We start from the raw sequence: 14,199 nt of genomic DNA, 5'->3' as shown, positions 1-14,199 counted from the left end.
TAGCCCCACAATCTTGTGGGATATAATGAGGATATTGTGTCTGCATGAGAGATGTTTGTGACATCTTATATCGGATAGGGGGGAAAGTTTCTGGTACTATATAAGTATGGACTTCTCTTAACCCTATAGACATGTTTTAAAACCGTGAGAACTCATTTGGGTCCAAAACGAACAATATTTATACGATTGGGAACGGATCCTCACAGGACCTCAACACGATATATGGGAGGAAATTATTTAAAAACTCACCTGATTTTTTTATAGTTGAAGGGGTCCCCAACCAAAAGATTCATCTTGTAGCTGGGCCAACCAAAGGGCCAAGCTTGCTCCTTGTAACATATTCCACACCAAACATATATACTCTAAAACTTATCATATAAATATAATATTAAAATAATATTTTAATGAACAAATTAATTATAATTATTTTGATGATTAAATAAAAAAATTTCATTTAATTGATTATTAAAAATGTAAAAATTATTATGATAATTTTTTTATAGTATTTTTAATATCATTAGTATATTAATTAAATATTAAAAATTATACATATATTAAATGAATTATAATTATTTTATAATTAAATAAAAAATTTTCATTTAATTGATTATTAAAAATATAAAAATTATTATAATAATTTTTTTATAGTATTTTTAATATCATTAATATATTAATTAAGTATTAAAAATTATACATATATTAAATGAATTATAATTTTAATATTAAATATATTTTTAAATTAAACAAAATATAATCAAATATTATAACATTATTATCGAATAATATTTAATATAACTTAATAATATATATATATTTATGAATTTTTTTTTTTTATCAAACATATACAATGTTATTATGAAATGAATAAATTATATTATACATATATTATTATTTATTTATTTTTTTATAAATTTTAATCAATATTATATTTATGTTAAAATAAACATCCACGATATTCTATATATTCATAAAATTAGAATATCGTATCCATAATTACAAATATTTTTATCCTCATTTTTACCTACACTCATGAAAGTTAAATTATTTTCAAAAAGTTTATATTTTGTGATTATTTTTTGCAATGGAAGCACTTTTTCCCATTTATTTTTTCCCATATGTGACAGCAAAAACACCCAAAGCTGACTGAAAAGTTAGGGAATATGCCCCTCAAAAGAAACTCCTTAATAATAACAATCCTCATTTGCTTAGCTATTTACCACGTGGGTCTAAGGCCTTAGATTTTCTTCTCTTCAAAACTTTAGCAATCTTTTTTTTTTTTTTAATATTTCTTCTGAGTTCTGACTCAACCAACCCCATAAAATAATACCTCCACCACTACACTGCTACACTGCAGTGCAATAAATAACCACAACGCCCCTGCCTTTCTTTAATGGATGCAGCGTTATGATATCAAAAATATAATTTCGGTTTTTTCTTTTATCTTTTTGTGAAATTAAAGCCATGTAATTTGTTATAGAGATTCAATGCTCAAGGAAACATAGGTAAATATATACACTGAAGCTCAAACATATATACCATGAAAAACACTGGAGAAAACACAGGAGAAAGCATTAAGACAGAGTTGAAGGAAGACAAAAGAAGAAAGGCGACCCAGTTGGAAGAGACAGGGGGAGGGGGGAAAGGGGGGTTTAAGGGCACTTGGTCTTGTTGCCATGGGTGGTCATGTCAGTGTAGCATTTGCCGCAGAGTTCTCTGTTGCCGGAGGTGCCTGGTGGCACGCATTTGCACCTCACACAGCACGTCCCGCAAGCCCTTACGCACACGTTGGGCCTTGAGTGTAGGCTGCACCTGTCCTTGCACAACCCTCCGCAATCTATGAACACCAAACCAAAATCAAGTCAAATATACAGCTAAGCGACGTCGTTTCGGTGAAAACAAAAGGGAAAGAAGGAATCCCCACCTATGTCTTGCATCAGCCTTCTGTTTCCACCTCTCACGACCACCTGAAAACCACATACACACCTCACCCGTCACGATACACAACAACCAAAAACACCAAAAACGTTTTCCAAAAACAAAATAAAAATAAAAATAAAGTGCATGGATTTCATGTACTGCCTGGCTGACAAATGGCATCTCCTCTCCTTCGATGTTGAAGTCAGATGAAATCTGCATGAAAATGCATAAAACCCAAATGGTTAGAGAAAAAGAAACACTTATATACATATAAAAAAGAGAACCCATGCGCACCTGGGCGAGGAAGACCAGGAGAGCCACGAACACAAGAAGAAGACGAAGCGTAGCCATGGCTTATGGAAGCGAACCTGGAGTATGACGGTGATGAGGGTGGTGCGGCCAGTGCGCTTTATAGATGAGTTATTTCTTGCTATAATTACCAAACAGGCCACGTTTTTAAGTTCTTATTACTTCGCCTCGAACTTTGAATACGACTTCGTAAAGATTTTTTATTTTTTTATTTTTGAGTGAGAGACAGTTTCTCTGAGTCTGAGTTATGAAGAAAGATTCCATCATCAGAAATTGAAATTTGATTTTTGAATCATTTTTAGTACAATTTTCTTCATCGTTAACGTTCTGTTCATCAACTTTTTCATTTTCTGTTTCTCTGTTAAAAAGAAAAAACTAAAAAACACATTTTACAATCTGTTTCCATTATAATAATTATTTTTTATTATTTTCATTTATTTTTTTTAAAATAATTATATAAATATATATAATAATTAAAAATAAAATTATAGACATAAAAATTAATTTTAAAACATTAAAAATAGATCTAAAATATTTAAATTTTTTAAATAAACATTTATTTTATAAAATTATTTTTGATAACCATTTTAAAAAACAGTTAGGACTTGAATCACCTTCCTTTCAAATGGAGTAATCATACTGTTCATTACTTACATCCATCAGTACCTTTTTTGTTATTCTAATTTAAAATAGTTTTTTATTTTTAAAAATAAAAGAAAATACGATATTTTAAATTATTTTAAATTATTTTTTATTAAAAAATAATTAAAAATAAAATATTAGATATATAAAAATTATTTTTAAAATATATTCAAAAGCATAAAAAAAATAATAATAAAGATTAATTTTTAAAAACTATTTTTTTTTTTTATAAATAATCATTTTTAAGAAGAATAAAAATGTTTCCTAATTTGTATAACTTATTATTAAAAATAATTTTTAAATCCTATTTTAACTTATTTTTATAAAAAATATTTATGACAGATTTGCTATTAATAAAAATATTTTTATTAGAATCACTTTCAAGTGGCTTTATAAGTATGAATTGCTTGTGGGTGTGCGTTTTTTTTTTTTTTTTTTATTGAATGGATGGTTTTAAGGCAGTGCAAAGTACGTTATTATAAAATTATGAAATGTTGGTAGTTGACGGTGGGGAGTGGAAGTAGAAAAAACAGGGTTGGGAAAAACAAGAGGAGGTGGGGTCCTGAGTCCTGGGGATTTGGTAATTGAAGACAGCTGTGCAGTAAGTAATGAATGTGGGCCGTATTGGTGCAGAGGAAGTGGTTATACACGTGTCAAAATATTAGTGCCCGTGTATGGGTGGGGGTGAGCTGGAAATGGGGCCCGGTGGGAGGTGGGAAAAATATCAGTGATGGGTGATCACTGATCAGTGATCAACGCGAGAGAGGACAATGGGACAAAAGAGAGGTGTGGGACCCAGGATGCCGCAGATCCGTACAAGGACAATCACTTTTTGGACATAGTTATCTTTTTTTGATGATGATGATTTTGATTGTAGGAAGGAGAGGATGGTGACTTTGGTCAGAGCTCCAGCTGGCTCTGCCATTTCCACGCCATCCACCCTCCACCGTCCCTTCTTCCAAATACGTTAAGGGCATGTTTGTTGACTATTTAAAAAAAATGTTTTTTTTTTAAATAATTATATAAATATAAAAAATGATTAAAAATAAAACCTTACATATAAAAATTATTTTTAAAAATATTTCAATTTTCAGCCAACAAAGGTGACGTGAAGAATTCATAGCATAGATTATAATGTTATCAAAACCTACTCACTTGGCCATTATGCAAATAGACAAGGTCTTGTCATGGCAAGTGGGAGATTTAGACAAGGAAAGGGATAATGGGTGGTTGTGGTGGTACAGGAGATGAAGGCTCTCACTTCTGTAGTTCTGTTCAATGATATAAGCAAAAAAAGGAATAAGCAGAGGGATGGAGGTGAGCCCAACACACTTTTCTTGAGGTGGGGGATTGACTAGAACTCAATGGTAGAATTTGATTATGCGACCCTTATCATGAATTTGCATGAAGATCATAAGATCACATTCTGTTCAAAATGGCCTCAATCTGAATTTGAAACAAAAAAAATAAAAAATAAAAAATAAAAATATGAGAGGTTACAACCACAATCATCAGACAGAACATACATATTTGGTTTTCTTTGAAGGATTTTGTGTAAGGGATTATTCCTATCAGTTTCTCCTTTGCTATACCATTTGGTGTTAGATTTACATACCTGCCAGAATAATTATCCTTGCTGGAGAGCTTCCCTTGTACCACCAGATTCTAGGTTTCAGATTCACATTTATTTCTTTGTTGCAGAAAGAATGTGATCATAGCAGGGGGATCATATGAACAGCCATAGCCCGCAGTAGCCAGCCATGCTGCATGATCTTCGCCTACAAGTGGTTGCATCAACCCCACATTCATCTTCAGTCAGACACCTGTGGTCGCTTTGAGCATCAGGAATGTGGCAAGCACTCTCGACTTGTTGACTGCTACGTCCAGAGTTCAAGGTTGTTGCAGGACACACTTGCAAAGACATTGCACTCGATCGTCTTGCTGCTTGCTTTTCACTCTGCATAAATGAGAACTTCATTTTTCTTGTGCTTCAATTCATGACAGAATATAAGAGAAGTTGTAAGAATTCTTAACAGTCTGAACTGCAACTTAGGATTTGATAATGATGGTTTGTTTAAACATGGAATTTTTGTACATGAAGAGAAGGAAGAAGGAATACCTTGATAGAAGTCCCATTGGTGGGAATGTAATTTTCTGGAAGTCTGTCATGCCAAGCACTAATGACTGGAAGAGGGTGACCCTCAGTTGTGAAAACATAATTCCGATCAACCAAAAATGAATCGTCAAAGAGAAGATATAGATACTTGCAGCTACAGAAAACAGAAAGTAATACAGTTTCAGACATAAAGAACATAAGCATACAGCTGAAACATGTTTCTTCATATTTTAGCATGGGGAAAAAGTACAGTAGTCTTACGTTTCAGCAAGGAAGAAACTGTGTTGATGGTCTTCCAATTGCATAGTTGTTACATCTTTAATGCTTGCAAACCCCCCTTCAACTTTCGCATATAAATTAAGAGAATCTACCATTGATTTTCCCACTTCTATGTACCATGGGTCTGATAACAAGGAAAAGATGGTCACCAGACAAAGATCCTAAGGATTTTTTTTTTTTACCCCCAAAGAAAGGAAAAAATTGAAAAAAATACACAAATTAAAGATGTCAAAATATGAATAAGCTTACATCCAGAAACCCAAATGTCAGGATGGCAACAAAGAAGACAACTTGAATCAGTCCTCAATATTGGAATTTTTCCATTCACCTGGTTATGTGTAGTATTAATTTTTCTTCTGACATAGTAAGTTGTGGACTGGATCTCTTTTCACCTCTAGTTGGCCCATTTCTCTTCTTTTATCTCCTCTAAGAACAGATCAAATGGTGGAAAGGGGAAATTTCTTTCCTTCCAAACATCAGATGGGATGTTCTGCTTATGCAGCAACTGAACTACATATAGTAGTATCATCCCTCAGTTCACTTTTATCATATATCAACAATTACTAATCAATTTTTCAGAGGAAAACTTTGCTACAACTTAAAAAAAAAAATCAGTGAAAATGCAACTTGAGATGGAAAGATACAATCCATGAAGAGGTGTGCCTTGCAATTGAGGTAGTAAGACCTTCTGACTCTGTCAATTGATGGTTATAATATCCACCAGACTACTTCAATGTAATACCAGGTGCACACATCATAAGGTCAAACGACTTCATAATTTTTGGTTCTAGTTGATAGTAACTTTTTTAGCACAACTTCATGCAAGTATTGAAAAAAGAAAAAAAAAATACCACCATGATGAAACTAAAATAAAAAGTAAATTGCGAGAAAAATTACTGAACCTTTGGTCGCCTGATATAAATAAAATGTGGATTCTGCCAATTCCGGGCGCAAAGGATAATATTTCTCAGTGGGATGCAACATTTGATGGTCCAGCAAATACCTAAATAATTGTAAGAACTTCCTATTAGGGCTTTTTTCCCCTGAAAAAAAGGTGCAGTTATAGAAAACAACCATGAAAACTACAGCAAACCAAGCTAGGATTGACTAAAGGAAATCAGAGGACAAGAGCTCACAATGAAAACCACAAAAATATGATACCTTTCAGGTAGCACTCCAAACTTCTCCCACACATAAACAAATTCACGATGTGACGAATTAGCAGCTGCAATATCCCCTATAAGAACCTAATGACCAAAACTAAAAGATTAAATTGCATAATCTTCTCCAGGTTTCAAATTATTATTCAGAGATATACCAAGGACTCTATTTACTTGCCTGTACACCTGGCCAGAATGCTTGGAGGCTGGTAAGTTGCCAATATGTTGCTTTTCCTGTTCTCATATCAGCTTCATGGTACCTGAAGTGCAATAATGTCTTAAATTATCCTTACTTATCAAAAAAAAAAAATGTCTTAAATTATCCACAACTTCTTGCAGTCCAACCAAGAGATTGCAATCTTCAAGTAAGCCTCATTTTTGCTCTCCTCTTTTATTTTTAATTTTTGAACTGTTAAAAGTTCCCGATAGAAGTGCTGTATTAAATCTAGAGATTTACAGGTCATCGTGTCTCCTTTTCTTCGAGGTGAAAATATCATATTGATTTTATTTAAAAGGATGATGTGTTATAAGCCATGCTTGAGAGGTCTGAACTTTGAAATTTGCAGAAAAACCAAATTAATATTGCAGAGCCAGATTTCTAGTCTCTAAATTGGCTGAGACTAAACACTCGCAACCTAGTTCTCTAATTATTTTTTTGTACGTAACCTAGTTCTCTAATTATGAGAAAAACCTTAGAAAAAATCCAGATAAAGTAACATGAAAATTGGCTATTTAAGATTTTTTTTTATTAGTTTAGGAGTGTTGAAATTCAGTGAAATTTGGATGCATAATTAAAATTTAAAAAAAAAAAAAAGTGTTACCGATGTTGGTTATTGGGATATTCACACAAAATAGGATTTAAGTGAAAAGAAACGGCCAGTGGATTTGTTATGAGTTGGTTGCAGGTGGATAAAGGGTCCTGATTACTAGTCACTACCAGAAAATACAGATTCAGTGGAGAGTGAAGCAACATCTCCCTTTAATTTAATTTTGATATCAAAATTAGGCAGTATAAAGCAAGAAGAAAATAAGGTAACAACCCTTATACACCCAAAAAAAGAAAAGAGTTTAAAAATGAAAGAAAGCAGAACCAGACAATGATGCATCAAGAATAAACATTATAAAGCTTTTTTTATAAGTGAAAGTAGAGAACATTTCAGTAAACTAGAAGATAAATGCTCACTGCAGTACCATGGACCATGTCTGAAATATTTCTGCACAGCAAGATAGGCCGACTGAAACATTCTCCATAACTCCTCCTTCCCAAAAAGAATGTGAGCTTTGATAAGATACTCATAGAAAGAATCAACACCTAAAACAAGCCACACAGAATCCAGAATCACAAGCAGAAACAGAAGGGCTTATAAACCATAAATGTAGAAGAAAAAGAATTCAGACTAAACAATCAGTTTGTGAGTAGCATGGGTCAAGTCGTATAAAATCTATTTATTCTATTTATAATTCTATCTAATATAATTAAATGAAGCAACACAGAACCTAGGGCCATAAGGAGATCAAAACCCAGAGAGAACATACCAGCACCTATCCCGGATGAATACTCTATCCATTCTCCAGTTGCCACATCCAATGTTGTTCCCAGTAGATTCAGAGAGCTTCGCATGCTCCATAATTTACGAAGAGCACGCAAAGCTGCAGATTCATATCGGGGATCACCAGTTAATCGTGATAAAGCTCCCATTTCAAGAATCAATGAACCTGGACACATAAATGGAAGATTAGCCAGTTTCAGGATAGCATATTCTTTAATGGCTTCATCTGAAAGTGAAAAGGATAAGCTCCTCACCACACCCTGATGTACTTGTTTCAGTTGTCTCATTCTCCATCACTCCGTACTGTCCACATAATTTTGCATTGATGCAGAGTCATAAATCCCTCTTACAAACAAAACAAGTGAACATACTCATACTTTCTGAAAATTGGAAGGATGAAATTTGATTGAAAAAAATTACGAAGATAAGAAATCCCAAGCATGTATTGAGTACAATACATGCTTTAGAACTTCTACAGTGACATTTGCATCCTCGGAGCATGTTGGGATTTGATTAGCTTCACCCAAATTAAAAGATGAACTATTCTCAATGGTGAGAACAAACATGTAAAAACCCTATCCTATTGTAGTTTTTGGGCCTAAGAAGCAGTATACATACAAGTGTATCTGATTATTTACTCATGATGTTTACTATTTTTTGCACAACTTTATGCTCATCGAGTAAAAACCACATTTTTTTTTTTTTTCTTTTTGATTACCGTGGATGTTTGGGCCAGCTTACGTGCACCTCAACTAATCCCACGGGGTCCTGAAGTGAACAACCGGGTAAGCCTCCAATGGCCCTGAGGGGACTCGAACTAGTGACCATTGGGGAGCAAACCAAGGCCGGACCAACTAAGCTACCATTGGGGAGTAAAAACCACATGTTTAATGCAACATACTTCACAAAGCTAGCTATGTGTTTAATATTTCTCAGATAAATCTGACATTGTTTTATGAGGGCATATGAGATGCCTTGAATATATCATAAATAGTAAATTAATTTGGCATCAATATACTAATCTTCAACTTAAGTGTTTTTCAGGCAGTACCTTTAAGTTGATCCATGCATAAGGCAATCCAGTGGGTGTATCAAATGCAGGTAAAAAGCGCCGCCCTAAATCTTCAGCCAGAATAAGTAGCTCATTCTTGTAAGTTCCTTGCACTAACCTGTTTCTAGAATCAGTTGCAAGAATATGAGCAGAAACAAGTCCTCCAAGAACTCTTATGTTGCACTACACAATAGCGAACAAGTGGAAAGGAGAAGCATTAATATATTTCAGATGTGAACTGATTAACATTTACAAAATAAATAACACTCTCAGAAAGATACTAATAAGTAAAAACTGCAGCCACCAGACCTATCAAAATTTAAGAAAACTGAAGCTCTGCAGCCAAAAAAACTGAATTAACTATCTGATTTGCATAAAGTTGTTGAATTAGATACCTCAAAAAGATTTGTCCTCACATCAACATCAAATGATAGGTTTTCAGAAAGCCAACGAACTGCTCTTTCAAATTCTGTGTTGTTACCCAAGATAACAAGGCTAATAGAGGGAGAGAGAAATTGTGTATCAGAGCACTGACCCACAGAAATAAAGCAGCAGCATTAGGGAAACACAAAATAAATATTACAACTAGTAGCAGCAAAAAAGGAATAGTCCATGGAAATGACATTTACGACTTAGTTATCTATAAATCTCTCTGACGTAACATAATATACCTGGACAATGATTCTATGAGTGTAAGGGCCGACCCATTATAGTGCTCTGATAAGTGTTCAAGCTGAAATGAGCCGATAGATAGTTACATCAGCCATCCATAAGTGATCATTCTTTATGTTCTCAAATAAGAAAGAATTTACATTTAGATTCCCAAGCTCACTAAGGGAGTCGGTGAAAGTTTTGGAAAGAGGCTTTAGCTCATCATGCTGCAAAAAAGCAAATCAAAATTATGCATGTTCTGCCAGAAAAGATCCTACATGAACCAATAACAGAAAAGTGAGCATATGAACTGACTGGAAATGCGTGAGCCATGTAGTTATCATATGCATGGTAAAACCTGAAAATGGACAGAGAGGCATTAATTTTCAAAAGTAATCTTCTCTCTTTATTAGCAAATAGATAGAAGATCCAAACAATATAGGAAATCGTTAAAAAAAAGAAAGACCTGTTCAGACTACTTTTTTTTTTTCCCTCTAGCCTCGGCCAGTTCATATGCCATTCCCAGATTGAAATGCATTAGTCTGTGCCTCAACTGCAGACTCTGATAGGAATCTTGATTTCAATTAAAACCCTTTCCCTCATTTTGGTTTTCAAGGAAAAAAGTGTAAAAGAAAATAACACAAAAAATTTGATTCCTACATTGCCCGCCCTTTAATCTGTTTCTTTAAACTCAAAAGCTGAACTCAAATAAACCAGCTAGATAGCTGACTGCTTAATGCTCAGCAGAGAGGGAGTTGGTTGTGTTTCAGGCCCCAAATATTAGGAAAAGGTTAGATACGATTTAGAACTTATGTTCTTTGACTACATTTTCTCAGCAACCAAACGGGCATCAGGACACTCCATCAATTGTAAACAAAATAAACAAAACATTGAAACTCAGACAACAAATAGAGATTAATCATCTGACTTCGCATCAAACTTCAATCAGACACCACTAAACAGAAGCGCATGATGATCCAATACTAGTCTCATTAAAATTGAGCAAGTATTCCACAAAATTCCCAACGAAAGGATTAACTCAATCAACAATTTCAAGACACCCAGAACAGCAGATGACCAAAAATTAGCAATTCGCGAATCCCAGCCCGGGAAACCAACTGGGTCTTGACGATTTCTCACAATCTCCCCAGAAAATCAAGCGGGCCATGGTGATTTTCACAGATTAAGCAAGGAAATCAAGTGGGTGGGTGACGATATACTCACATTTTGCGAACTTTTTCTCTCATATACCGCTTCTTGGCGTCGATTTCGGACATGGAAGAGTGGACGAACGTGGAAGATACGAGGAGAAACATGAGAACCCATGTCCCAAAATTCGGAGAAAACATGTTCCTTCGATTTCAGAGAGAGGGAAGTGAAGATTTGACTAAACCCTCTACTGTTGTATATGTCTGGATAGTGGACAGATTCGCATCAGATTGAAGGGAGATCTGATGAAACAAAGATGCTTGCTCTTATCACAACCTGCGGACTGACTTAATAAATTTTTGGGAAATTACTAGTTTGTACTATTTGCCATATATATATATATATATATATATATATATATATATATATATATTTTCAATTTGATAGCACATTTTTTTTTTTTTTTTTTTTGGAAAAATTTTGATAGCACATTTTAAAAATTTTTTAAAAAAGGAAAAAAAAAAAAAGATATCCATTTATTCAATGAAAGGGGATGTCATGCCTGATTTTAAAATGAATTTTGATGGTTAAAAATTGAGGTATTTTTTGGGGTTTGTACCGATGATCATGGTAATATTTTGACTTTTATATGGATCTTTAAATTATGTGACCGAAATTTTGTTGAAAGTCCAAGACATATTGAGTATGACCGAAGAATGATGAATATAGAAATGAGTCCGTTGGGTTGACAAGCTGTAGAAGATGCAGTGGGAGAAAGGCCAAGCGAGTTTGCAGGGACCGGTGGTTGGCCGGCGGTGGAGCGCAATCCGCGCTCGAAACCACCACCCTCCTACAAAACACCCCAAAAATAATACACAACCCACATCGATGATTCTGAATTGCCACTCAAAGAGGGCATCTCTTTCCTCTCGATTTAGACAGCCTCTCGCATCAATCAAACACCTCTCTTCCGCCCCTCTACCTTCTTTGCCATTTTCCTGAAACCCAAAACACCCTGCTTCCTCTTCCTTTCTCCTTCCCCCCCGCCATTTCTTTCTGAGGAAGCAGGTCTGTCTCTCTTGCAAGCCCTTCTTCCTCTTTTTGCGATTGCAGTCTGTCTCCAACTCCAACCATGGCGTTTTCTTTTCTTGTTCTTCTTCTCTTTCTCTCTGGTATTTCTTCCTCAGAGTCCAAGCTCAATGTCAACTACTACCAGAAGTCCTGTCCAAACTTTGAACGCATCATGCAGGATGCGATTACCAGCAAGCAAATCAACAGCCCCACCACCGCCGCCGGCACTCTCCGCCTCTTCTTCCACGACTGCATGGTCGATGGCTGCGACGCCTCGGTTCTCATCAGCTCCAACGCCTTCAACACCGCCGAGCGCGACGCCGACATCAACCTCTCCCTCCCGGGCGATGCCTTCGACCTCATCGTCCGCGCCAAGACCTCCCTCGAGCTCACCTGCCCCGGCATTGTCTCCTGCGCTGATATCTTAGCTCTCGCCACCCGTGACCTTGTCACCATGGTCGGCGGGCCCTATTACGATGTCCAACTGGGTCGGAAAGATGGGCTGGTGTCTCAAGCCTCGCGGGTAGAAGGAAACCTCCCACGAGCAAACATGACTATGGATCAACTGATAGCAATTTTCGCTGCCAAAGGCTTCAGTATACAAGAGATGGTGGCATTATCAGGAGGACACACAATTGGGTTCTCTCACTGCAAGGAATTCAGCAACAGAATCTTCAATTACAGCTCCACTTCCGACATCGACCCAGCTTTCCATCCCAAATTCGCACAAGCGCTAAGAAACGTCTGCGCAAATTACCAGAGGGATACAGCCATGTCGGCATTCAACGACGTGATGACACCCAACAAATTCGACAACATGTACTACCAGAACTTGCCCAGAGGACTGGGGCTTCTGAGTTCCGACAATGTGCTAGTCACCGACCCCAGAACGAAGCCATTCGTGGAACTTTACGCCACCAACCAGAAGGCGTTTTTCAATGACTTCGCTCATGCAATGGAGAAGCTGAGCGTGCGTGGGATCAAGACCGGGCGAAAGGGAGAAGTGCGGCGCAGGTGTGATGCCTTCAACCATATTAAGACTTGATTTGAGATTTGTTGTGGGTTTTCCTTCTTCTGTGTGGTCAGAAAAGAATGAGAGAATGTCTTCTTTTTTTTTTCTTTTTTTCTTTTTTTCTTTTCTAGACTTGTGTTACTCCTGTGGCGATGTGTTTGTGATGTGTTTGATTGATACTTTTTTTATACAAAGAAGATGATGATTATTTGGTAAATGGAAAAAGTAGATGCTTGTATTCAAGTATAATATATATATATATATATATATATATATATATATATATATATATATATATATATATATATATGTGATATCACACATTAGAATAAGGTGATTCTGAGCAATGATTCAAGGCAAGATGAAGATGTTGTCAGATGTTGTCTGGTTGCCAAACTTCTTTGGTTGGAGAAAGTGAATAGAACATCCTCCCAGTTTATGCTGTAATTATGTGCTTATACAACATGGTCTTGATTTTTATAGACACAATTTGGAGCTTCATTGAAGCTAGAAAATCACCAAAATGCAGTTGAAAAATCGATACGGCTTCTTATACACTTACTATAAGATCCCACTACTTCTCCCTCCCTCCCTCCCACCCATTTCTAAAGGAACTGCAGATAGATGTCTGGTTGAATGGTGAGAGCCCTGAGACGGTTTGATGAAGAAGATGGGTTGGTTTGCTCTCTCACCCATTATACTTCTGTCTCAGGCTTTGCAAACGGGTGTCTTGTTGGGATCGGTTGTGAGAGAGTTGAGCCAGAGGCTTGGGGCTCATCAAAGCTAATATGAGGCTCCTTATACAGCATGAACTCGGGTATGGAGGACGAAACAGAATCATAGAACCAGGGAGACTCATGGTAAATGAAACCAACATCACTTCGAAGGGGTTGAAAATAAAAATTGAGGCTACCTTTCCTTCCCTGAAGCTGCAATCTTTTCTTCTCCAGCCTCTCCTTCTTATGGGCATTCTGGTGACCCCCCAACGCCTGCGAATTGGCAAACTCCTTCAGACAGAACTGACACTCATACTTCTTGTGCTCCGGCTTCTCAACACTCTTCTCCATCTTTGATAAAGCCACGTCTGGGGAATTCGCAGTCTCATCTAGTTCAGATCCTCCCTGAAGTTCTGCACCCTTGCAATACAGATCCACCTCAAAGCCGAATAGTCTCAGCTTTTTATCCTCACCGTGGATTTTAGAACCAAAGCTACCATCACCAGCACCTCCAGGCAGAAAGGGATTATTAGTGGCTGCCAGGTTTTGTTGAGATACATGATTTTCCATGTCTGT

At 36.1% G+C, this 14,199-nt stretch overlaps 4 protein-coding genes across 5 annotated transcripts; 1 reads left to right on the top strand and 3 right to left on the bottom strand.

The window, feature by feature from the left end:
• Nucleotides 1–1,511: 1,511 nt before the first annotated feature.
• On the bottom strand, nt 1,512–2,326 carry LOC100854641 (snakin-2). Its single transcript, XM_010664908.3, has 4 exons — nt 2,212–2,326; nt 2,080–2,130; nt 1,922–1,964; nt 1,512–1,834 (listed from the first exon to the last, which is right to left on the bottom strand). Exons 1-4 carry the CDS (start codon nt 2,266–2,268, stop codon nt 1,650–1,652), a joined length of 336 nt encoding a protein of 111 aa, XP_010663210.1. The 5' UTR covers nt 2,269–2,326; the 3' UTR covers nt 1,512–1,649.
• Nucleotides 2,327–4,218: 1,892 nt separating this feature from the next.
• Nucleotides 4,219–11,195, bottom strand: LOC100245051 (alpha-mannosidase I MNS5). 2 transcript variants are annotated; one of them, XM_002280309.4, is made up of 15 exons: nt 10,900–11,195; nt 9,991–10,033; nt 9,837–9,902; nt 9,696–9,757; nt 9,420–9,519; nt 9,025–9,207; nt 8,228–8,276; nt 7,960–8,139; nt 7,615–7,735; nt 6,602–6,683; nt 6,425–6,510; nt 6,166–6,266; nt 5,246–5,387; nt 4,988–5,138; nt 4,219–4,825 (listed from the first exon to the last, which is right to left on the bottom strand). In XM_002280309.4, the coding sequence occupies exons 1-15, from the start codon at nt 11,022–11,024 to the stop codon at nt 4,595–4,597; spliced, it is 1,722 nt and encodes a 573-aa protein (XP_002280345.1). In that variant the 5' UTR covers nt 11,025–11,195; the 3' UTR covers nt 4,219–4,594. The 2 variants fall into 2 exon arrangements, with proteins under 2 accessions (XP_002280345.1, XP_010663211.1); XM_010664909.3 differs by lacking the exon at nt 9,991–10,033.
• Nucleotides 11,196–11,517: 322 nt separating this feature from the next.
• Nucleotides 11,518–13,149, top strand: LOC100267361 (peroxidase 65-like). The gene has a single exon (XM_002280323.5). It carries the CDS (start codon nt 11,957–11,959, stop codon nt 12,938–12,940), a length of 984 nt encoding a protein of 327 aa, XP_002280359.1. The 5' UTR covers nt 11,518–11,956; the 3' UTR covers nt 12,941–13,149.
• Nucleotides 13,150–13,602: 453 nt separating this feature from the next.
• Nucleotides 13,603–14,193, bottom strand: LOC104882288 (zinc finger protein JAGGED-like). Its single transcript, XM_010664910.2, has one exon. It carries the CDS (start codon nt 14,191–14,193, stop codon nt 13,603–13,605), a length of 591 nt encoding a protein of 196 aa, XP_010663212.1.
• Between the last annotated feature and the right edge of the window lie 6 nt (nt 14,194–14,199).

The sequence above is a fragment of the Vitis vinifera genome, chromosome 17, assembly GCF_030704535.1.
Source record: "Vitis vinifera cultivar Pinot Noir 40024 chromosome 17, ASM3070453v1".
Taxonomy (NCBI): domain Eukaryota; kingdom Viridiplantae; phylum Streptophyta; class Magnoliopsida; order Vitales; family Vitaceae; genus Vitis; species Vitis vinifera.
The sequence above is the reverse complement of the archived record's forward strand: the minus strand, read 5'-3'. Positions and strand labels throughout refer to the sequence as shown.

What these genes read in the sequence shown, in the direction of transcription:
- LOC100854641 (XM_010664908.3), bottom strand. Translation starts at nt 2,268, where the DNA reads ATGGCTACGCTTCGTCTTCTTCTTGTGTTCGTGGCTCTCCTGGTCTTC. An exon ending in AGATGCCATTTGTCAGCCAG is followed by an intron (nt 1,965 to 2,079) that starts GCAGTACATGAA and finishes TGTGGTTTTCAG; the next exon opens with GTGGTCGTGAGAGGTGGAAA. An exon ending in AAGGCTGATGCAAGACATAG is followed by an intron (nt 1,835 to 1,921) that starts GTGGGGATTCCT and finishes TGGTGTTCATAG; the next exon opens with ATTGCGGAGGGTTGTGCAAG.
- LOC104882288 (XM_010664910.2), bottom strand. Translation starts at nt 14,193, where the DNA reads ATGGAAAATCATGTATCTCAACAAAACCTGGCAGCCACTAATAATCCC.
- LOC100245051 (XM_002280309.4), bottom strand. Translation starts at nt 11,024, where the DNA reads ATGTTTTCTCCGAATTTTGGGACATGGGTTCTCATGTTTCTCCTCGTA. An exon ending in AGAGAAAAAGTTCGCAAAAT is followed by an intron (nt 10,034 to 10,899) that starts GTGAGTATATCG and finishes GTCCATTTTCAG; the next exon opens with GTTTTACCATGCATATGATA. An exon ending in TGAGGACAAATCTTTTTGAG is followed by an intron (nt 9,208 to 9,419) that starts GTATCTAATTCA and finishes GCTATTGTGTAG; the next exon opens with TGCAACATAAGAGTTCTTGG.
- LOC100267361 (XM_002280323.5), top strand. Translation starts at nt 11,957, where the DNA reads ATGGCGTTTTCTTTTCTTGTTCTTCTTCTCTTTCTCTCTGGTATTTCT.